The sequence below is a fragment of the Acanthochromis polyacanthus genome, chromosome 11 (assembly GCF_021347895.1).
Source record: "Acanthochromis polyacanthus isolate Apoly-LR-REF ecotype Palm Island chromosome 11, KAUST_Apoly_ChrSc, whole genome shotgun sequence".
Lineage (NCBI taxonomy): Eukaryota > Metazoa > Chordata > Actinopteri > Pomacentridae > Acanthochromis > Acanthochromis polyacanthus.
This window is the reverse complement of record NC_067123.1, coordinates 34,708,341-34,733,282: the sequence shown is the minus strand read 5'-3', so window position 1 is coordinate 34,733,282 and position 24,942 is coordinate 34,708,341. Positions and strand designations below refer to the sequence as shown.

General features: G+C 41.0%; 1 protein-coding gene and 1 long non-coding RNA gene across 4 annotated transcripts in view; one reads left to right on the top strand and one right to left on the bottom strand.

Moving 5' to 3' along the window:
• Nucleotides 1–213: 213 nt before the first annotated feature.
• On the bottom strand, nucleotides 214–14,051 carry LOC110965805 (uncharacterized). Of its 3 annotated transcripts, none has more exons than XR_002596705.2 (4): nucleotides 13,933–14,051; nucleotides 12,188–12,394; nucleotides 10,452–10,535; nucleotides 214–494 (listed from the first exon to the last, which is right to left on the bottom strand). It is a non-coding gene; the product is annotated as an uncharacterized LOC110965805 (long non-coding RNA). The 3 variants fall into 3 exon arrangements; XR_002596704.2 differs by lacking the exon at nucleotides 13,933–14,051 and adding an exon at nucleotides 13,259–13,377; XR_002596702.2 differs by lacking the exon at nucleotides 13,933–14,051 and having other exon boundaries at nucleotides 12,188–13,223.
• Nucleotides 14,052–14,354: 303 nt separating this feature from the next.
• The window catches only part of LOC110965654 (teashirt homolog 1-like), a 28,642-nt gene continuing 18,054 nt past the window's right edge, over nucleotides 14,355–24,942 (top strand). The window contains 1 exon segment of the mRNA XM_022214810.2: nucleotides 14,355–14,478. Within this exon segment, the coding sequence (XP_022070502.2) occupies nucleotides 14,439–14,478 (40 nt within the window). The 5' untranslated portion in view covers nucleotides 14,355–14,438.

Sequence of the window (24,942 nt, the reverse complement as noted above, 5' to 3'; positions counted from 1 at the left end):
ATAAAAAACATTTCCAGCTCAACATCCACACAGTTTATTATCCATCTGTAGAAATGTTACTTGATTAATAGAGTTCAACAGCTTGCACAGCATTTAGGCCATACTGTCGTGGCAGCGCTGTGATTATTTGGTAGATTGGCATCACCTCTCCTTTGGAATAATAGTCCAGTCCTGTTAACGCCTGCGCAGCATTAAGACATCACACTCCCACAGTATGTTCACACAGTGTATTTATTAACTTACATACGGTGCGTTTTTATCACAAAAACAAAGAGATGTACTGTTCTCCGAGATGATTGCAAGTGGCTTGTAGGTGACAACAGCTGCTGTGATCCAGATGTCTTGCCCTGAGCCAGTCGTCCTGCGTGCTGCTGCTTCTGCAGACACGTCTCTCCTCGTTAGACGATATTTTCACCGATAATGTTGCAGACGACGCCGGGTTGAGCAGAGGTCAGGGATTTGGTGATTCTTAGCGCTATATTTTTCCGCCCCGTCTGAAAACAAATGACACAAAATGACAATCTAAACTCGCTGCGTTGGTAAATCTGTGTAGGTTACAGATCATGTGAGTCAGGACCATACAAAAGGATGCTGCGCCATTAGATTCCTCTCTTCTTCCCTCTTGGTGTTGCTTTTTGTCTCCATATGAACAACAGGGAGGCGAGGGAAGAAGTTTGTGTTGTGTGTGTGCGCGTGTGTGTGGGAGCAGTGCATGTGTCTGTGCTCAGGTGGCAGATACCCTCGGTAAATCATTTCAGATCCATTTATTCAGAAGCCTGTGTGCAGACGACACCTGCACAACGCTGCCAAAGAAGTGCCACAATGTCAGCGACTTCGTTTGCAGCTCTGACCTGCTGGGTCTGTGTGTGTTTGTGTGTGAGCACATGTACTGTATACTGTGTCTTTATTTGTGTCTACTAGTGTTTGGCTGTGTACGTTAGGTAGCTCAGTCAAATGTGTCTCTCGGGAAGAGAAATAACAGCATTCAGTTATCAGAACGACTGTGTTATCACTTTCAATGACTCGTGCTTTAAATCTGGCGTCACTCCTGAGGATGAATAGTTAATTTAATTACTTTAATGAACAAACTGATGCTAAAAAGGAGAAATCTTTGGTTCTTAAATAGCAAATTAATTTTTAACACGCGCCAAGATCAAAATTAATGGTATTTTTAGTCTGGATTTGTATTTTTTTGATATGACAGCTGTCCTAATCTGTGTTCAAAATGAGCTCGTTTGCGTTTGTCATTTGCATGCTGACAGTCAGTTGTGACAGTTGTAAAGTGTTCTTGAAAAAGCGCCCGACGTGGACACTCAAGGCAGCCAGACGAAAGATTTGCAGAGCTGTGATGTCTGTGTGTCAAATTACTTATCTCGCTAAGCATATGCTGGCACTTCAGAATCATATACTTCAAACCCAGATCCTTCAAACGCGTCAAAACGGACTGTCTTATTCAACACATCAGTCATGTAGCCACCAGCAAAATGAGCGAGATGTCATTTGCACTCAACAAAAAAAGCTTCTGGAGACATTTAAAGACACTCTCGATGACTGTTTCAATTTGGAAAAAGGCTGTTAATGATATCGTCTCAGCTGCCTTTTGTGCTTTTTTTTTTCTTTTCTGAAGATACAAGTGAACGACAAAAAGTACTTAGAAGTGCACTTCAGCGAAAGCTTTGCCAATTATTAATTTGAGTCCTGAAGACAATTAGTAAATCACTGCAGCACACCATTATCCAGCTGTTACCCTGGATTTCAGGATTTTTTTTTTGAAGAGTGAACCAATCTCAGGGTCAATTTAGCCTGCCACTAATGACAAAACACAAAATGATGATTCCTGCTATCACATATGTTGTGTGCCAATAACAAAGCTATCTTTTGTTTTAAGGGCGTGAAATAAAATTCCACAAATAATACCGACCTAATAGTAAAATCAACAAAAATATCTCCACCAGACACCCGCTAAGCTTCCTCTTTTATCTTTTTTTTGTTATTTGAACCCCCACCCACCCACCCCCCCACCTTACACCTCGACACACACTCCCACGAATGCAACCCGCTTGTTTTGTGCCGTTTCCAAGTGTTACACGGGGCTAAACTATTTCATTGCGTTAATTGGCCAGTGTCACTCCTGACGTTTGAATAAACAGAAGGAAAAGAGGGAAAGCTGAGACAAATGGTGGCTAATTAAACTGGTACATGCGTGTGCGAGAGTGTTGCAGGGGAGAGAAACCAGCTGACAAAAAAAAGTGGAGTGACGAAACACCCCGCCTGACAAAAGCAACTACGATGGAAACTTTAGATGAAGAGAGAAGGAAAAAAAAATCTACTTTCTGCTTTCTTTGAAATCCTCAACTTCTCTAATTGGGTTTTATTCAACATTGAGTGGAAGAGAAAGGAAAGCAGTGATTGGCCAAGTTTAAAGCTCGTATTTTTTCCCAGAGTTTTCATTTTTGCAATATCCTGTAGTGAAGAATTTGTCATTAAAATGCCTGTAAAAGGTGAACACACACACACAATCTCTACCCTTGACCTCCTGCTGCTGCAAGGAATCTGATAAAACTCATCAAGAAAGGAAGATGGAGAGAAAGTAAGGGAAGCCTTAAAATAAGCTGAGACGTGTTTGAACTCCGACCCATGGGGGACGTTTGTTTTCAGAGGTAGCGTGTCGGTCCAGCACATCGTCCCCCTCGGAGGTATCGTCCTCAGCACCGTCTCACCTTCTGCTCCAGTCTCTCTCTCTGTGACTCACACACATACATGTTCACATACGATCCCTCAAACCCACCCAACCCCCCACCTCGCCTCTCTTGCATTTGACCACTTGTCAGGGGATGTTTATGGGCCATTGTTTGCAGTGCTGATGATCATTGTCACTGGTTGATTCCATTACACATAGGCTTCTGATGGATGGGCCCACCCTGACGTCCACTGATATAGGTGTCCTTGACCACTGGGGCACATGCAATGAAGGGAGGGAGGCAGCAGGGTGGAGAGTTGGTCTTCTATTTTTTTATTTTTTAATTCAATAGAAAGGGTTTATCCATCAAATAATACAGTACAAAGCTGCTTGGTTTGCATGTGGGATGAGACCAAACTGTGGTAGACAATAAATACAAAATGTGTGCAGCTCCCACAACAAAATTCATACATAGACAGAAAGCACAATACAAATCAAACACATATCTTATACTTGATCAGCAAGTCCTTCAAAATAAAGGTAAAGTTTGGGTTTACAATTATAGATAAGGTACGATTGAACTTTCTTCAGATGTTCCACAGAAAACATTAGGGAATGCAGTGCCTAGTAGAAAAACGGTAAGACATAAGTAGGATGCATTACTGAAAATAAAATAAGTTCTAAGCTAACATGAGACTATAGAATAGGAAAGTAAGAAGGCATACCATAGTGGAAAAACTGCACATTACATTGACATTGTTTATGTACAAAAAGAATGACAAATGATCATTTCTGTTAAAACAACTACCTAGTGAAGCTAACAAAAGGTGTTTTTGGTTCAAATGAATTCTATGTTAATAAACTATTCATTACTGGTGGTTAATGTAACATTCAAAGTCATGCCAACAGAAGCCAGTTTTGACTGGCAGTCAGAAACCGTAAATGAGCGGTTGTCTCTTGTGTTAAAGTCTAACACTTTGTTGACTTTGTCACACAATAATAACCTCACTTACTCCTTTGCGTCCAACAGCAATAGAATTCGTAATTATTTTGGGCACTGGAGGATTTTTTCACTTTAAAACCAACATGCTGTGAGTCACTTATTTTTCTTGGGAGGCCGATCTACACGGCATACATCTAATGCTGATGGCAGCATGTATGGTGTTGTATCACACAGACACAATACTACACAGCATCTACCAGTAAAATGCATACAGCGATGAGAACTGGACATTAAAAATACATTAGTATATCTCCAAAAGAGGCGATGGAATCAAAAGCATTTCATCTAAAATATTTTGCACCACTATTCTATGGATGCTTCTGACTTGTGATGTAATTATGTTATTATTTTTGAGTAAAATGTGTCTCTTATCTAAAATCATAACATCACATTTCCTTTTCATTTCGATGTTTATGCTCTCCTTTTGAGTACAGACGTGTCACGTTAGAGGCATAAAACATGTATGAACAAAAAAAATTCCATCAGTTTTTATTTTCATTTGTTTGTCCTTTTTTTATTTAGTATGCAAACTTTGCTTGCTTTTTTATGCTAGATTTTCTAAGAATAAAAACTTTTTTTTTTTTGCAATATTTTGGCTTTTTATCCAAAATTCTGGCACATCTACAGGCTTAAAGTAAAATGCAGATAAAAGCATTTCATAAAATGAAACCTATATCTATGGATTCAATCTATCAATACATTTGCACATTCATAATTAGCCAGACTACAATAAACACCCAGACAGAAGTTGATGTATTGTGTGATGATTATGCATAGCTCACAAGTTTGTATAAGTTGGTTAATATCCACAGAGAAGTAGTGGAAGTCTGCAGAGATTTTGGGAAATTAATACAAAGACAGAAAATACAGACTTTTTGATGAATTGATGGAAAAGATTCATGCAAGCTATAATAACTGCAGCATTTGTTGCAAGAAGGAAATAGTTGCATCTTTCAAACTGCTTCCATTCACTCCATGAGTAAAGAGTGTAAATGACAGCAGTAATTTGAAAGATTGACATGCAATCAGGCTCTCTTAATTGAGCTTGGCGTTCTCTGATTATGACCTTAATTCATATGATATCATTTTGTTAAAGAGTTAACATGGTAGTTGTAGTCATTTGTGTTCATTTACTTTGGTTTTAATTACATCATCACAGAGGATGTAAACACTCCGTCTGTGGTCTGGCCTCTTATGGTGTTCAAGTGTCATAAAATTGTTAGAAAATTCCTCCGCCATCTCATTGAGGTAGAGTCCCCAACTCAGAGAAACAGATGAGTTTCTGATGGCTCAGACGCCATCACAAGTCGACAACCGTAATTACTGATGGGAGAAGATCGGTTTTAGTGGTGTCAGTGAGGGATCGGCCGTGGTGTTGGGTGACGGAGTATGAAGCAGCGTTGATAGCTAAAACATTTACCGTGGATCCAGCCATCGTCATTTTTCACAGAGCCGAGGCCTCATTGATCAGGATGATATCTGGCGGAAGTGTAGTTAAAGGCACATGTGTTTAACAAGCTTCTCTGGCATTTCCCAAAAATTGTCACATAAAGACTTTCCATTATTATTTGGAACAAAGACAAAGAGTCGTTTTCTTTTTCTCAGATCTGTCTTTTGTCAGACTACTTTTCTGAAGAAATAGCTTCCCCAGATCAGACAAAAAAAGTAATGTTCTGAGACAGAAGCAAGGCCAGATTCTGGTCTTTGATGCAAAAATTAGCTCCATTTTGTGAAAGTTGCTTCATGACGCTTGAGTCAAACCGTTTCTACAACTATCAGCTCTGTATTTGTCCGTGTTCCTTTAAGACAACGCCAAAAGAAAAAAAAAGCAGGAAAACCCAAGCCTCCAATAAAACTAGCATTAATGGCATTGCAATATGCAAAGCTATGCTAATTTTATGCATACTGTCAACCTACATAGTGGCCGTTCTTCATTCATTTCAAAAGATATGACTGCAATTAGATGACAATTGATTGAAATCATTTGCGTTTTATGATTCCGTTACTTTTGAGAGCTGACAGGGCGTCGTACAATTGGGTGACAGTATATTTTCGCTGCACGCAGAGATTAACTGCTGTTATTGACCCTGATGCAAACCAACTGGTCATACATTTCAAACAAACCAGTCACTATGTGGACGATTTGCATGTGGTGTGTCATTTACCACATTCCCCGATTACCTAATGATTTATGCTTTAATATAACACGCGGAGTGCTTTCAAAGCAACACCACACCTTTACAGTGACTTAACATGTCGGAGACGGAGAAATTGAAATGATAGTTTAAGGGCTGCGGGGAAAAAGAGAAGTCTTATCAGGTAAGACTTGCTTTGTATGTAGGTTTTTTTTTCCTCCTTCTCTCCTTGGAAGGCAGGGGTGCAGTTGATGAATTCTTAAGCAGATCTTGCTGATAATTGTATTTCATAACTGTCATGCGGAGAGGGACTGTCCGCTGAGAAGCTATTTGTGTCACTGCGTCTCTCTCTCCCTCTGCCTCCCTCACTCTGTCTCTCTCTCTCTCTGCAGCCTCTTCAATAAAACTCAAATCACGACAGAGATTGTTAAGTCTACCTCCAAGATTATTAAATCCAAATGGAGAATTTATGGGTGACACTTCATAACAATTAATCTGAGATGCTTGATTAATAAAGTTCGCTCACCCCCGCCTCCCCTCCCTCCTCTTCCCAGGCGCCCTCCCCATCACTAAAGTTGTCCCGTTTGAGTGGGGATGGAGGGGGAGGAGGGGGGAACAGACGTATGGGTGGCAGGATGGTTGTCAGGGACGACATGAGTGTCATTCTTTTTGATTAATGGAGCATTGTGACCCCGCCCCTACCCCCCCCCCTTCTTTCCTAGCATGCCCACTCACCTCTGCAAAGCCCCACACTCCCAACCCCCCCCCCCCCCCCCACATAACAGGTAAAAATAGATGTGGGCCAAGTTATGCTCTCCATTTGGATCCGTGCTAGACACGATCTGATAGGAAAGAGACAAAGAAAGAAATGGAACATGTAAAGGAAGAGGTGGAATGAAATAAAGGAAGAAATGTGGAGGGAATAGACCAGAAGCAAAAGGGAAAAACGGGAAGAAAGACAATAAGAGATTAAAAAAACAACGAAATAAGGAAAACCAAAGAAAGAAGTTAAAACATCAGGAGATAAAGAGGAACAAACATGAGATGGGGAAGGTTAGAAAAGCAAAAGAGGAGACAGAAAGACAGGGTTTTTGGAGAATGTCACCTACCTAACCTTGTCACCATGTTAAGTCAGCTGTGATTAATTAGTTGAGTGAGACTGAGCAATTAGGTCAGGAGTTTGGGTGTGTATGTGTATGAAAATGTGTGTACGCATGCATCTCTGTGTTCATGCATTAGTGTTTTTTATCAAGATCCTTTCATCAGGACTAACAGAATATACAACCTATAAAAAATATCTTTTTTTTTGCTTCCACTTTACCCTAAAAAGAAGAAATATGCCAGAAAATAAGGCAAACAGAATGCTGAAGAAATGTATTCCTTACAGTGGTCAGCTGCAGGTCTGTTATAGTGAAGCTGATGTACAATTTTGAACCAATCAAAAGCGTGCATTCATCCTATTTTTTTGTGCTTTAAGTCACACAAACTTTTCCCCAATTTGCTGTGCGCCAAGTCCCAAAATATCACATATTTGCATGTGCTGCTTGGTTTCCAATAAGCAACTAAAAATCTATATTTCTGTGGTATATCATCGCCGAACTGTGGCTCTAGATTCATTTAAAAGAATGCGAGCACAAGAAACCCTTAGACAAATCCTTGAACCAGTAAAGGCTTATAAAAGATCATATTTAACAATGATGGCTATATATTTTCCTTTTTGCAATTAAAGAGTCCCTCTGTGTAATTTAATGCTTCTTTTCAAGTGTCGGGTCCCCTGAGACTTGGCCTGTAGCTATGCCATCGCTCTTGGTGATTATCATTAATGAATGTCGGCGAGGACCATCCCTCAATGTGACTAGGGAGGAAACACAAGCCCTAATTAAAGGTTCCTATTCATAAATATATGCCTCAAACTACGCAGATCGACCATTGCTATGCTCACAAGTCATGTTAATGTCAGAAAAAGCACCTTTTTAAGAGCATTTTCTCCCTTAATGTACGGCACACCAGCAGCTATGACAGATTTTAGCAGCCAAAGCCCGCAGCGAGGGATCTGTGCAATTTGAGATTCGCCGATTTAAATTTAAAGAGTACGGCTGAAGATTAGGACGCTCTAATTTGACACACAAGAGGACTGATGACAAAAAAGAGCAGACATCTAACTGTAGTCTTACTGTCTACGATACAGTTTTTGCTTGTAATCCTCAAAAGGCTGTTTTTGTGTTTCGGCGCTAAAGAAAAAAAAAAGGAGGTTAAAGGAAGCTCCCTGTGTTGAGAAGTCACAAACCTCTAAGAGATGGTAATATTCCAAAAAATTAAAATGTTGAACAGGTTTCCAGGATGTCACTGTACATGAAATAATCCTCATTGCTCGTATTCTCTCACAGAAAGTCATTTTAATTGTGCTAAATGTGGACTGACAACTGCTCTCGTAAATGCAATTGGTTGTATTGTTGCATCAGTTTCCCAGACAAAGCTATTAGTAATTGTTATGTGAAGAAGATAATGTTAACACTGAGGATAATATTCCACATTCTGTCTGAATGTTTCTTTTTTTCCCTCACCGACACTGTGAAACTGTTGTCGGAAAAAGAGCTCGGAGAGACAAACATTTGGCTGCTTCTCTTTCCTCCTTAATGGCTGAAAAATGCTAATTGGAGTGCACGTGTCAAAGAAAACAAAAGGCAAGGGAGGAGGAGAGGAAAGGAGCGTGCATGTCAGAGAGGCTGGTATTTTGAAACGTGAAATATGTCACTTTATTCCGCCGAGTTGGTGAGGATTTTTATTTTTTTTTAGCAAGGTTGTTCTAGGAAGCAGGAAATCTCTGTTTCGCACTATTTGTCTCGATAAAGTTTGGCCTGTGGTGCTATGTAATGTAGCTCGTGTTTAAAACAAAGCAACGCAAACACAGTTCGTCTTGCTGCTGCTCCGCTCAACAATTATTCCATACTTTGTGTAAACAAGCCTGAAGTTGCTTCCTCCACATTCAGTTTGGAGCTGTAAAATAACACCTCGAATCCCTCTGGAGACTCCAATCCTTTAATAAACTTGCATCTGTCACCGCTGCACGGCATTTCATCGCATTCTTCGTCCAAACTGACAAAATCAAAAAAAAAGCTCAGGTGGGGATTACAAACCTTTAATTGCATTGTCAAAACTACAGCAACATATCGTTTTTTAAGTCTACACATTAAACAAGTCGTGGAAAAGTAAATCTCTATAAAATATCAAAACCCCTCACTCTCCTTCTCTCTCTCTCCACACTCACACTTTGGCATTTTAATTATGCAGTCTTATCTGATAGATGTGGAGATATAGCTCACGTCAAAGTTAGAGCCTGTTCTTTATTAATTTTTATTATATATTCTTATATTCAGCCTGTCAATGAGTGTCTGGAATCTGATAGGACCCATCATTGATTGAAGATTACTCAAGATTATGAAGTATTATCATAAGCTGTGAGCTTTCATCATTCCAAACGTTCACTTCTTTGAATGACACTAAGAGAAAAAGATTATACTTCATTCCAGTCCACTGAGAGTAAGTTTTCTGAGTCCGGCACTGTGCGCCGTGGACAACACGTGAGAACCCTGACAAGCAAATTTGCGGTGCACTAATCGCGCTTGCATTCCAGGAGAACCCAAATCGTTTGACATCAGAGGTTTTATGGCTGCAAAGTGCTCGGGTGGTTAGCCACAGGCCAAAATATGCAACACAGCATCAATTATTTATGAATAATAAGAGATGGGCATTAAATTCATGGTGTATTTCATTATGATTTGTGCAGTAAACTTTGATATCAGCATGATAATCCAAAATGCATCCTTAGACTCCACTGAAATGCAGCAGTTTCAACAAAAAAAGAGAAAAACATGACTCAACAATGACATTGTTGGACTAAAATCTTCTTTTTCAGCTGCGACGAAGCTGATTTTTAACTTTCAGTGTTGGACAAGGATGTACAGTAATTAAATCATGCTACAGTGTGTGGCTCCGGCAGATGTTTCATATTATTTTAGTCTAAAATAAGCCGTTTTTTTTATAAAATGGATCATGTAATGTGATGGTGCGATGCTCTCTGTGGTAGTGATGATGATAGCAAGCAGGGAAGGAGAAGAATTAAAATAGGAGTAAAGATGAAGAAAAGATAACTGAGATGGTAGTGGTTCCAGGCATTTTTTTTTAAAGCTGAATATATTTTGTATTGTGTGTTTGCCAGGACTCATGGAGGAACAACAAAATGTGAACGCACACCCTCAAGGCATAAATTTTGTTTTATTCTCTGTTTTAAGTGCATATTTGGTTTTACAAAGAATTTCCAGAATTGTTAGATGGGATACAGAAAAAAAGCTCCAAATGAAAATAGATTTTTTTGTGTGTTAAAATGTACAAAACAGTTGGACAAGGACATATTATAAAAACGGCTTCTCACACAATATAAATCTGTAAAGGTAATAATCACATGTGTTCTAATTATATGTCAGTGTGGCGCATCAGTCCCAGTATTTTAATCCCTATGGGAACCACACAGTGTTATTATAAGTAACAGTATTTACATGTTAAAATAATTATGTTCGCCACTACTTGGTCGTATGACTGAGAGTATCAGCTTTTCTCAAACAGAGTCCCTCACCTGATTTGACAACCTGCTGGACTTCTTTACAACACGATCCACCAGATCTTACAGACAGCAGCTCTTTAGATGGTCATGTCAGACCTGGGGAGAAAAAAGAAAAGAGACAAAAGAAAGCAGATTATAATATATGTATATCTACATGACGACTACATGGATGTTCTCACCCGCTCAGAGCTGGCATCTCCACGCAGACGAGAAGGAAACACGATGACATGTCATCGGGCTGTCACAGTTACATGGGAGAGGGGCTTCATGTGTACAAGTTGGGGGAGTTGGTGGGGAAACAACTGTTTGTGCGTTGGGCTTTTGTCATTCGTGCACACGCCGACACGGCTGGTTGAATCACAGGTAGTGGAACTACTGCAGCAAGCAATTTGGATCATAATCTCCGGATCATATGTTGGAAGTCATAGTACATGTCAGATTACAGAAAGAGAAGAAATTAAGTTAAAAATAAAAGCCCCAAAGTTGATATCATTGATGTTTCAACAGGCTGCTGCAGTTCAACTCTGAGGTCACAAATATTCATCAAATATGGAAATGGAAGAAAAAGAAAAAAATTCACAATAAGGACAAAAAAATTCTTGAATTTTGAACGTAAATCTGGACTGTGCCCTCATTTTGAAGGCACCAAGCACACACACAGGCGCACACACATGATATTCCAGTGCAGACACAGTTGCCTCTTGAACCACATGCCCCCCTCTGCTGGTCCACAATCAGATCTTGCACAAGCTTCTCCACTGCAGTTCCTTTGCTGCTCCTTTGCTAAAAACTCATATAAAAGATGCTGCTTTACTAACTCAACTGGCATCGATAACAAAAAAAAATCTACAGAGTCTACATTGTGTACTTGTATATCTGGCCAAATCTGGGTCCATTCCATTTTTTGATTTTTAGTCTCCAGGGTATCTGAATTTTCTTGAATACTAACAACCTTAGTATTTAAAGTTGAGGATATATTTAGAAGTATAAATGTCTGTCGCGTTATTTTTATTCAGATGAATGATTCCTGTTTTATATTATTGGAATTACTAAAAAAAATGAACTTTGCTTTGCAGTTGACTGCTGCATCCATGATGTAATTACAGACATTTTTAGTTTATGGTTTTGTGGTACAGCAATAATAACTGCCTTTCAGAACACACAACCCCGCAGTGTGTGCGTCTAGTCACAAAAAGCAAATTTGGAGAAGTCTACTTAGTAGTCAAACACTGTAGTTAGTCCAGAAAAACTATCTTTGAAGCATAGAACTATACTGCAAAGATATTTTTTTGATTGCCAAGTAAATGTGAATTTCATTTTTATGCATATTTTAAAATGTAAGAACCCAAATTTAAAAATCGGCATGAATAAGATCCAATTAATACAATTCAAATGTTCCTATCTCTTGTAGCTTCTCTGTTTGGTAGAACAGATGATGAGCTGCAGCTCTTCTGTCTGTCCGCGCACTTTGGATGGAAATATTAGTGACGTAAGTCTGCTCCATCAATCAGCGCGCAGGCCGCTCTGACAGACGGGGACAGACAGATGTTGGGGCGGTACTTGCTATTTCTTTTACCACATAATAAGGGACCTCAGACATCATCTCTGCGCACATTTGCAGACAGGCAGTGGCTCAAAAAATAGACTAAAGATCCTCAAGACGCAACAAACTTGTGCGTAATCGTTTATCAGCTGTCCACTGTGGAAAAAAAGCCAGATTGGCTAAAGGGATAAATTCAGAAACTCACCAGAATCAGTAAACGCAGAAACTTTTCTCCTTTTTAAATCCAGTTTCTTCTATGATCCGGTCCAAACCCCCACATCGCTAAGACAGGAGCCGGTGGATGAATAATAAGTCCGATGTTCTGGCTGCAGACGCACGAAAAGCGCAGAGTTTGAACTGTGGCTGTTTTCATCCAAGTTGTGTTGTGATTATCACCGCACCCTCTATCAGACTAAAGAAAAAAAAACAAATTTAAGACTTCCTCCTCCTCTCTCCTTCCTCTTTATCCTCTCTGCAGTAAACGGATATATGATGCTGCCTCATTTGAGATAACATTAGCCCAGTTGTGTGCTCTTTATAAACACTTTACGGAGGATAATAGTTAGGATGGAGTGTAGGCTATTAATGGAGCCTCTTGTGGCTTCAGAGCCCCTCCCCTTCAGCAGAAGCCTCACTAAAAAGGTGTAACGAATCGATCTGCAGCCTCCTTTGTCCCACTAAAGAGGTCACCAAAAATATCCACTTTTTTTTCTACTTTGCAACCTTTGAGACAGAACTGCAAAATCTGCACTGCACGCTAAACACCGTCTAAACAAATGAAACACTGGGGCTTCATCTTATCCGACTTTACAGCTGAAAGTACAAGAACTGTTTTCTTCTAGGGAAAAATGAGAATATTGCTTGCTTTGGGGTAAAAGCAAGTTTCTATTTTGCCTTTGATTCCAAGCCTTATTGTGTGCTTGAATTATTGATGTTTTAGGGATAATCTGAATGATCAGAGGCCTGTTCCGCATTGATCCACTTTTCCTCAAATGGGAGCTTTTATTTTAGTTCGTTTGTATATTTTTGCAGATTAAAATGCCATTCTTTAGAAAAGTATAGCTTCTACATTCAATTCTTTGTAGCGTAATATTTTTTTTTTTTAATTCTGGAGCGGTGAAAAGTAAACCAAATCCTGTTTTGATCGTACGTAAATGGTCTTTTACGCACACACACTCCCAGACTGCAGGCTGTACATCAACTTTTTTAAAGGTATCTCTCATTCTATTGTTCAGTGCCAGGTTTACAAATCCTCGTGTCCACGACCAGGACGCACCTTTTCTCGTATCTACTGTACGTGCAGGGACGTGAAAAGGCGTTGAAATGAAAGCCATCCCAGCGAACAATTAGAGCAGCAGATTGACAGGTGGGCTCTGACTGTCAGGGTGACGCTTGTGGAGGGGTGGAGTAAAGGAGAGGCCGGAAAGGCAGCTGGATGTGTCTGTCTATCAGTGGGAGCTGTCTGAACGCACCGCGCATCACCAATGTGCGCACATTTCACTGCGGAGAATCCGGGGACGCTTCTTGCGCTTTTTTTGAATAAATAATACTAATAAAGAAAGAAACAGGAAACAACAATAACCCCCGTGTCTGCGGCTCAGCGGGCGGGCCTGCTCGCTGTCTTTTGTGACGAGTTTGTGAGAGAAATTCGTCAAGTGTCCATGTTGACAATCGGACGGTGAGCGTATATGTGAGTATTTGACGATCCGAGGGGGGTTTGTGTTGGAGCAGCAGAGAAGGGGATGTGGGGTTGGATTGCTGCGGGGTTTTCTCCACGCACACACTTGACTGATTGACATACACCCAGCCCGCCTAACGTGTCACTCTTTCCTCTCTCTTTTTTTTTTTCTTTCTCCTCGATTTCCTCCCAAAGACTGTAGCGGAGGTTGGAGACCGGAGCTGGCACCTGGACGGACGGAGGGAGAGAAACACACCGCAGTTTGGACTCACCTTCCAGCACCAAAACGCAAGAACAGGAGCTCCGTTTTTCTTCACTTTTCTGCTCTAAACAGAGGTATGAAATAGTCCGGTGAAGGGGATTTTTTTTTGGATGGAAACGCGGCGAAAGGGCTCCGGCAGCTCTCCATATCCCGACAAACAGATCCGCACCAAGCTTTCCGGCAGTTTTCACCACAGCCTGCGATGAGTTTCTCTGATCGCTAGAAGTTAACGGACGAGCCTCTTTATTTTTGCTCTAAATTTCCTTTTCTGCCCCGCATCGGACGCTCCGTTCCTTAAAAAAAACATGATCCAAGACGCGTGAAAGAGAGCGAATCTCCACTTGCATCGAAAAAGGAAGACTTCTTCACCCTGCGAGGGGGATCTTTAATTCTACATTCCCACTGAAAGACTGAGGAAACGCTACTGGTTTTGATTTCCTCCCCGGTTTCCTCTCCAGTTCTGTCCGCCTGTTCTGATCTCTGCATGAAAAGTCAAGCGGAAAGTCTTGCAGCAGCATGCCGAGGAGAAAGCAGCAAGCACCGCGGCGGTCAGCAGGTAAGCCCCCGGCTCTGCAAGCAAACACCAACAAAATGCAACACTTCACTTCCTCCACTTCTTCCATTTGGATACACATTCAGAGATAAGTTTGCTGACAGGCCTGGTTCTAGACAGAATGACTCCTCTGTCACTGTATTCAGCGTGGAGCAAAGCAAATGGAAGTATAATTCAGATTATGTGCACAGTTTATCCTCAAAGTTTATTCCCACTACCTTAGAGCATGTTTGAAAGCGGCACTGTTTCATTTGTGCAGCCATTCTTCAACTTTTCCTCTCAGGAATGATTCTACACTTGAGTTTCAACCCCTTTTCAAAGCAGATCCTCCAGGTTTGCCAGCCAGCATCCAAGTTCTCCAAACAAAGCTTCATCTTATCTCATTTTTACAGGCTAACTTGTTTGATGTGTTAGTGTCAGCAGGAGAGAAAAGAAAAAGTAGCCGTATTTTCTGCTTGTGTTCCGCTCTGGGATTGCCATCCTTGATTTGATGCTTGATTGATCGCCTGTCATGCGACTGCCTTTGATCTATTCATTCCTGATAAACATCAGTAAATCATTCGCCATGGAGACACGCATGCGCCCCCACGGCAGCTGGACTCCCTCAAAGGGTAACTTTTTTTGCCCCCGCCGAGGAGCAAAAAGAAAAGACAAATTGAAAGAAAAGTTCTCAAGCGGGATAAATACTTTTCGATTAATACCCAAGGGAGGGAGGGAACAAGGGAGGAGGAGGAGGGAGGGAGGGAGGGAGGAGGAAGGAAAGAGGGGTGCTGGGGCGTAGAGAGATCAGAGGGGCATCACATACAGAAATAGCCCCAAAACAGGGCAGGTTAAGCAGGAGAGACGAACCTCTGATGGTTGATTTCATGACCTGTGGTGGAAATGTGACATTTGAAGATGATACCAAATAAACATTTAACAATAACCATGGATACAATGAGGAGATAACGTGTGGAACATCACAACAGGGTACTAAAATTTGTTAGCAATTGGTGCCATGTGGTATAGAAATCCAGTTTAGCACAATAAAGCAGGTTTCTTGCAGAAAAAGCCTATTAAGTGTGTCCCTAAATATTAAATTTAAGCATATCAAAGGATTTAAGCATATTTGAAGTCATAAGGTGCCAAAATGTAAGAACCGATTCACATCTTTTGTTTATTTCCAGAGAAAGAACATCAGAAAAAGTGCGTAATTACACCCATCAATCCAAGTTTTATGCTGCAAATTCCATTTCGGCACCCTCGTTTTGCCTTTTCCTGACAGTCCGGCCTGCATGTTGTGGTTAAGTTGACCAGACACGAACTGTTCTCCGAGAGAATCGCATGTTTGCCCGAATCCATTTGATGTCCCTGGGAGATGTGCGTGATTGACGCGCATTTCCAAATGACGGGAAAAGAGAGGAGTCTTTGAAGTTCATGCAGTAATGACCAAAGCCGAATAAAACAGCTGTAGAATGTTAAGCAGGCGGTGGAAATGTGAGGTTAAGCAGACTTAATCAAGGTTGTGACGGAAAGACTTTGAACTCGGTGGGGCTGTAATTTCTAATTGACGCGAGGCTTTAGTGATGGATAGAGAGAAATGTGTTTGAAGAACAAGCCTGAAAATGAATCGTGTCGGTTTATACCTTCTGCCACAAAAACCCCAGAAGAGAGTGCAAAAAATTGTGTGTGGGGGTTTTTTTTCGCCTGTTTTCCAGCCTCTTTTCTGGTCATTTGGCTGAGCTGTGAAGTGGCCCCATTCCTGCTCAGCTTTTGAATATTGATTTAATTGTCTCTTTTTCTGACAGACACATACATCACAGGCAGTAATGGTCAATCCCAACTTGGCAGGCTTTGTCTCTGCATTATTTCCACTGGTTGACATATGGTCAATCTGAAAAAAACTTTAACACTTCTACTGATTTGTGTGTGTGTGTCTGTCTGCTTCCTCAGTGTACACACCTATAAACGCAGGCTATTTTTACAATGCATTACCAGATATTTCCACAACCCAGATTTGTCACTTTGGAGTTGCACTAAAACAAAATGTTGCATATGCTCCTCAGAGAGAGAGGGCTTTCAATAGCTCTTTGTATGCCATTTCAAATGGGCTCTGTTTCATCAGTCACAGTGATGATTTTAGACCCTGTAATGGCGCTGTACCCTATCTAGTTTATGACCAGTGACAATACATCAGTGTTCTTTCATTTGGAACCGCATTACTGCATCTGTTAGTTTTGGCAGTTGAGTTCAGTGCAGTGCAATTTGAGCAGCAGAGACTTTTGCTGCAGTCATTTGTCGTCATTTTCGTTTTTTTTTTTTGTTTTTTTTTTTAAGTCCTCCCTCACTGAAGTGTGGTTGTGTTCACGTATTTTTCGAGTAATTAATGAAAGGTAAACAAGGCAGTATCAAGTAGCAACACCTATGATGTGAATAAAACCATAGGAGGGGATTAAACACATTTTCAAAAACACATTTTTAGGAGACGTGTGTTTCTTTGTTAGAAATCATAGATTTTACACTAAAACCAAGCATTTTACCCACCCAAAGTGTAAATGTAATGTCGCTGTGCCAGTATTGCCTTTGACTATGTACAATCAAATGAGTAGCCAATTAACCAGTTAGATGATTTGTATCACAAATCAACAATTTTCATGCTCGATTCGGTTCGTTATCATGCAAAAAAGACCTCACATTGACTTGATTTAGCTTCTCGGATGTAATCATGTGCTGCTTTTTGTCATTTAATACAACAAATAGAACTTCTTTGGGTTTTGACCTGTTGGTTTGGACAAAACGAGCACTCTGAGGCCTATGGGAACATTTAAAATGCACTTTTTTCAGTATTGTGTGACACTTTCTTACCAACTGATTAATCAGAATTGTTATGACATTGGTTAGTTGCAGCAGTAATACAACTGCTGTGATGAATAATTCAGCAGCACAGAATCAACTTTCAAAGCAGGACAGTGAGACTTTGACAGTAACTGCAGTAATGAAGGGGTTACAATATGTGATGTTTGATTCTCTGTTCAAAGAAAACAGTGCATAATATGTGGCTTTTTGCACCAGCAGCAGTATCATGTTTAAATATGACAGCACACTGTCCATATTACAGCCAAATTACCAGTAATTAGTTTAATTAGTAGAAGGAAGATACTGTATATAAGACATACAAAGAGGCCATAACTCTATATTTGCCTTGATACCCAGGTCACAGTTCTGATTGCTGTTAGAAAATTAATGGTATTGCTGCACGTCTGCTCCTGCTTTTAGTTTGCCAGCCGCAATATCTTAAATCAAACACTGTCACTCTAAGTAATGAATCTGTCAACTAATCATTCAACATGTCAGTGTGATTACAGTGTGTTACCGTGTTAAATTTATTCAACTGGAGGTAGAAAGGTCTGGCTTCAAAAAAAATATCATTTTTATTACCCATCCCGCGCAACTATCAGGTTGTAGTGACTGAGACAGGAAGAGCAAACTGTGACCAATCCACAGTGGGCTGGAGCAGGATGGAGGCTCATGAGGGTCACATTTATACTCATGCACGAATCACTGGTTTGAGCAGAGATCTGCTCAGTTTCTATGTATTCATGGATACAAACGTTGATTTGATTCTGGTATCAGCTCCTGTCCTGACACTGTTACGCTGTTAAATACGTGCAAATATGCTCCCTCATACCTAAAGACAGTAATTAGTGTTTGTGCTTTCTTAATAGAAATGTTAGTTAGCTGCTGCTTCATCCACTCGCACACTGATGCATCTAATTAGAAGTTTACTTCTCCAAACTAAATTCTCGGGTTGCAGTCGGAGCCTGTGGATGCTGCTCCTTAATATGTATCATTCAGTGTTTCCTGTGAGCCAACTTCAGTGCAGCGTTTTAATGATCTGTTTGTAGCTTAGCTCAACACATGCTTAATTAAAGCACTCTGCAACATTTGTCCAGATTGAAGCCACAGCGAGCGGCGCGCAGATTAAACAGGTTGCACAGACATTGCCCCTGCCTCGTGAGCTTCTGCACTGACACCAGCGGCTGCCTTCTTCCTCTCTGAACAGATCGTCCTTTACTGCCACCATCGCTACCTCATCTTAATTACGACTCGGGGGGTGGGGCTTCCCTTCTTCTCGACGGCATCGTTAGCCGCGGTCCCTAATTATCCAGGTAGCTGACGGATCAGTGACGGGTCCGCCGATTACTGCTGACAAATTCAGCAAGGTGTCAAGTCTGCAAGCTGCCTTGATAAAAATCAACTCACTTGGCTGCTGTGTAAACTCAACAGCAGAGGTTGCTTGTAGTGTTGTGATGTTATGAAGCCGACACTGTGCTGGACAAGTGCAGTTGTGGTTAGGATGAAGTTAGTCGCTAGCATTCAGATGTAGTAGTTAACACTTTAATGTGAATGTGGCTTTCTGTGAATCTGGAAGATTTTCTTAATACTTTGCCTTTTCCCTCTGATCTTTTGGCTAACAGCTTTTTGGTTTGTTTGACAGAACAGGAACAAAGTTCTAAGCCGAGCAGCATTAATGCATTTTGTTGTCGTTCCTTGGCATTGTATTCCTCTGCAGGAATTTAGCTCACGGCACCTGTCAACTAAGACACGAGCACCGAAAGATGACTATTAGAACCTTGTTAGCTTTATCAGGATGCTTGTGATAAAGGATTTAATGACATTTGTCAGGAGTTGAAGCAGTGCTGTGAGGAGAAAAAATATTATTACTTCAAGTGAGAAGTCTGCAGATGAGAACAGAGTGTGTGTGTGTGTGTGTGTGTGTTCCACTCTGCATCACCAGGCAAAATGAGGTGGGTGTGTGTGTGTGTACGAATGTGAAATGTTCTGATCCTGTGATAATGCAGTGTATGTAAAGTGTCATTAACAGGTGACATTGACTGAAGGAGTCAGTGGATATATTTGCTATCCCACACTCCGCTACACCCGCAGTTTCATTTGCATGTGGTGTCAGAGCCAGTAGGCCTTCAGGAAATCAAAGACACACGTTAATACGCACGCTCACACAACTACACTCCCTGTCCTCATCTTCGTGGAGGTTAAGTGACAAATGAAGATCGATGACTGCTCTTATGGAAAAGAGAGGGTCGAATTGAAAATATGTGGGAATTAGACTCGCCAGCCGAGTGAAGATGTAAAGGCATTCAGCGCTGCAGGCACGAGGTAAAACTATCCCTGAGCTTAATGAGGTTCAGAGGAAGCAGGAAAACCTGGATTTTCACTCAAGCACAACACAAGGAGCCTTGACAAAGAAATAAAAGAAAACAAGGTCATTTTTTTTTTACTGGAATCAAACTGACAATCTCTCTCTTAAATACATCCTGCATTTATTTATTGCCTTTTTTTGTGTGTGTGACTGTTTTGGATTCACAAAGCTATCTTGGCTACAAATCAAAACGGCTACAAAAAGAAAAGCCACAATGTACAGCTGGGATGTAAAATAATAACAGGAATAATAACAAGAATGAAATCATCCACATGACTGTCCCCGAGGGGGTTTTTGGGCAGTCGTTGCTAATTTCAGTGAAGCGTACGCACAAAGGAAAAGTTTTCCTGCTAATTGAGGGAAAAGACGCCAGTTGATTTAAAAGAGACGAGAGTGAAGCAACAGGCAGGAATTATACAGTATATGTTATTTATTGGCTTGTATAGATAGATAGATACACTACATGAAAACTTTTATTGCACCCAAACCATATGTGATTGTGAGCGCTCATGCCTGACAACCAGGATTTATGGATAAGGCCACAATAAAGGTTGTCATTTTTTCCTTTCTTTTAATCATTTTGTCTCTAAAATGTCAGTGAAAAATCCCTGTCATCGTCTCACAGACACCAAGGTGACATCCTCAGATGTTCAGCCATCACTCCAAAGCCTAAAGGCACTCAAGAAAAGCAACAAATCCTCACATTTGAGCAGGAAAAAAAATGGCAAGTCATGATTTAAGACGAGACGATGGGAGGTCCAGGTACACTCGGAGGTCGTGTGCACTCAGGGGAGCACCTGTCTGCCTCGACTGTACTACATTTTGTGTTATTTCTTCCTCCGTATGTTTTCCTTTGACGCATAGCACGTGACATCAGTGTATCTGTATGTATTGTTTGTCCTTGCATGATTGATACTGTATGCCAGACTGGCGCCGTCATTGGAGAGTCACTGTTGTCTGCTGGAATCACATTTGTCCTACGCTAAGAGACACTTAACTCTGGCTTATCTCAGAAATTACTCAACTGTAGATTTTTTTTTTTTTTTTTTCCTGCTCCCTTTACTTGATGTTGTGGAAACTGCCACTGAGGCGGTGCCTGCTGCAGTAATTATGATGATGATGTTAGAGATAAGGCTGGAGATACATGAGGGTAGTGAATGTGAAGTTGTGAAGTCAGTTGGGCTGCAGTCTCGGTTAAGCAGACTTGATTGCACCTTTTATCTTTCTGTTATAGGAGTTAAAAAAACGACCTAATTTGTTTGTATTTCTTGAAAGCAGTCCATTGTTTTGGGTGGTGCTGAGCCCAGGATGCAGCAACGGTGTCCCTGCAAACTAGTATTGGGATCAGGACTTATTTTGCTTTGAAAATTAAACTTTTTGTCCATAAGTAGTGGTCAAACATGACATATCCTGTGTATCTTTACCACCAATCCACATCCTAGTCAAAAACTGTAGGTTGAAGCTTGGAAGTTATTGTTTCCTGTCATGAAGGAGATTATGAAAGCTAACATGCAGATGGCATAAGGGACTGGAATGCCGTGTGAAATGTGCAGCCAATGGCCGACTCATTCCTGGGGTCTGCGTCTGTTGAGTCAGACTAGTTGGAATGACGCTGAAAAACCACCTCTCATCCTCAAACTACACATCAAAACCAGCTTTGAGGTGTGTGAGTTACCAGCAGTTGCCCTACGCTGTTTGGCCTTGAAGTTGTGCTGCTTCTGTTAACCAGCCTTGAACATCTGGGTTGAAGCGGGGTGGGTGAGAGAGGGGTGTGGGTGACGGGGGGGGGACGGTGACAGAAGGAGAGGAAGAGGGGCTTTGAAGAAAAGGTATTAAAAGTGACAGATGAACAAGACTTGGGTAGACGTTCTCCTGCAGCAGCTGTGACTGCTGCCACCGCGCTGACAGGTGTCAATTAAGAATTACTGCAGAGGCCCCCGTAGTCATTTTTTCCTGCCCAGCTGTCGGTCTGTGTGCCTTTTGGAGAAATAGCACTTTACCCTTGTCACTGCGTTAGCGCTTAGCTACAGTCGCCCCAGAAAATGAGTGCATGGCGGGCACTCTAATCAATACCCAGTGTATTAGCAATTATTTTGCTCATTGATTTACGCTGGGGCAGCGACTCCCAGTGTGTTGTTATTAGCTGCTGATTATATGTGGTGGTGCTTTACTGCAAGACACGAGCACATGCACTGGCTCTGCTGTTGCCAGGTAGATATATTTTAACCTTAGAGTCAAGTATAGGAATAAAAGGGCACACAAATTATCAAAGTTTAGTCCTTGAGATTGTCTCAACAGTCTAATGTAACCAGACTTACTTTGTGTATTTATGAAACTTTTATATTGTGTTTTAAATGATCACAAAGTCAGGTTGTGGAAAGCACTGTAAAGCACTGTATTTACAATTTTTTCCACGTTGCATTCTAAAATGGTTAGATTCCTAATTTAAAATGATATAAAATGCTTTATTCTTGCACATAGAATATTAATATTTGACACCTTGCAGGTTAATCACCAAACAGTTATCAAAAATACCAAATATTTTCTGGTTCAGCGTCTACAGTGAGCAAATGTTCTCTTTTGTTTTTTTTAATATGATTGTAAAATAAATATGTTGTAATGTTTGTAGCTTTTTCGGTGTTGGGTGGATTTTGGATCTTTCAGAAACAAAATGAAAGTATATGGGTATTTTTTTATTTTTAACTTGGATAATGATCTTTCTATTTAACTTTAGCAGGCAATAGAATATAAGCCTTGTATTTTTTAAAGGGGCATCGCTAACATGCATTTGTATTGAACAGACTGTGTGCTGTGGAGCTGACTATTATTACTCCTCAGAATAAAAATGCTGAAAAATATCCTTGCCAGTTTAGAACTAAAAAATAAAAACTTTCTCACAGATATCAATTCTTCATAAAGAAACCCAAAAGAACTCTGGAGGCTAACGGACAAAATTGGAGTGTTTTGTTGATGTTTTTGTGGTTGTCTGGGTAAAGGTTTGAACATAGTGACGAGAACAGTACCATTTATTAAATACACACACATGAGCCAGTGGTGAAGGCTTTTTTTTTCCTCCCTTCACAGCTCTAAAGTGAGCTGTGTGTAGAGCAAGTTGTGCTAAAACTGAGCAAGAACCACCACTGTACATCATGAGAAGGCAGTTACTTGTTTTTAGGACAGAGCAATTGATAAAAGCTGGCCTCAGCATATCCAAACAGTGCGAGTGGACGAGAGTCAGGGGGCGGAAATTTCTATCCCCCAAGGAGTGTTTATTTAACTGATAACGTGGGTTGAGAAGCAATGAATATCATTTTTTTGGACACTAGTTTAGTGCAGATAAGCCATCTGGGAATGGATACAGTTAACAGATGACACTGTGTCCTTGAGAGCCAGGCGCTGGGGAAGGTCACGCTGCAGCCTGGTGTAGTGCCACCGCCATCTCTCTTTCCTCCCCTTTACCTCTTCATCTTTATCTCAGCCTTCTCTCTCTTTCTCACTGCTCGTTTTTTTGGGGGAGATTACTGGCCCCCTTCTCTCTCTCTCTCTCTCTCTCTCTCTCTCTCTCTCTCTCTCTCTCTCTCTCTCTCTCTCTCTCTCTCTCTCTCTCTCTCTCTCTCTGTGTAAGCCTTTTCTCATCTTCCTATCTGTCATCAATCTCTATCTTACAGACTCAATTCTCCTCTACCCTGCTCATATTTTCTTTCATCTTCCTCCCTGTCTCTCGCCCTCATCTATCGCTCTCTCTCACCGGATGCTCAAGAGTCAGTGAACTGGTTACAAGAACATGAACTCGACATCTGAAAAGGAGGAGAGCGTAATACTCTCCTCTTTCAGGCCCACTGGCCTTGTTCTCATATTTCTAGAATCCCCTTTTTAAAAAATTTTTTTCAGTAGTCTGATTTCAGTAACATCCTGCAGATGCAGTGAAGACTTGTAAAACTCCAAAAGGTCACACGCCAGCAAAGTCTTCTATCATGTTCTTTGAAGTCTAAACACATGACTGTCACTTACTTTCCCAGAGCTATTCCCATCCCCTCTAAGCACGCAGTTTATTCATAAGGACAAGAATCAAAGCACATTTTGTTAGTTTGGTTTGGTCCTCCGCTTCATTTAAAAGAAGCCCATTGACCATAATTTCCTCGGGGTTGTACAAAGTAATCACTTAGCAGTCATCAGCTCCAGCGTGCCGCTTGATGGGCAGTTGAAAGGGGGATCTAATGTTTCGGGAATCCCAGTCAATTCAACAACACCACATGTTACCCCTCCGAAAATTCCTCCCAAATCTGTGCAGAGCCGCCGTGCTGTCTCAGACTGTGACAGTCACTGGGGGGTATAAGCTCAGCTCCGTCCCTCTAAGTCGTCTGTCTCTGAGGGAGCAGCGGGAGGCCTCTCGTACAGCCTCCTCTGTCGTCACTCAGCCCTCTCACACACCACACCGACTGTCTGACAAACTCCGCTGGCTGCTTGTCCACCTGAGCATCTGTTTCTGATCACCTGTCCCTGTTTATATGGTGACCTAAATGCTGGCCTGTTTACTCGTCTCGCTCGGGTCCATCTGCCTCTCGTCTCTCTCGTCACAAAGGTTCACGATGACAGGAGTGCCAGCTACATCAAACTAACTGCCCAGAAAACACGCGTGACGTTGAATGAGTGTTTAAATGTCGCAACGATGGTCTGCATCAGCGTTGAACTTTAACGTAAATACAACTTAATGAATGATATGAAGCCTCTGGTAGCTGGTAAATGAACTGAGGCTAAGTTGAGTCCTGGGGGACACTTTATTCTGTCGCTTTGTTACATTTTAGGGGAAAATATTATAGTTTTTACAAGTTGCTTTACTAAAGCAGACAACCTGCAGTCACCTTTAAAATAATTTAAGCATTGCCCCTCATAAAACCACATTGCTTTTTAGTTTTTATACATATTAAATACATGTGACGCAGCCTGATAAATGGTAGCTTTTAGTACCTCAGAACAGAACATTTTGTGCTAAGCTAAGCTAACCAGCTGCTGAACACAACTTCCTATGTAGTATACAGGCATAAAAGTAGGTTTGAAATTCCTATTCACTTCTCAGCTAAAGATTAAATAGGAGTTTTTGTCGACTGAACAATTACAGACAGAATTAACCCACTGTTTCTACTTCATAATGATTTATATAATAATGTTATAATATCTCACAACATACCAGTGATCGTCCCTGTTTTATTTTTCATAAAATTAAAGTATAATTTGATAACTGCTTGTATCTTATATTTGCTTTTTGC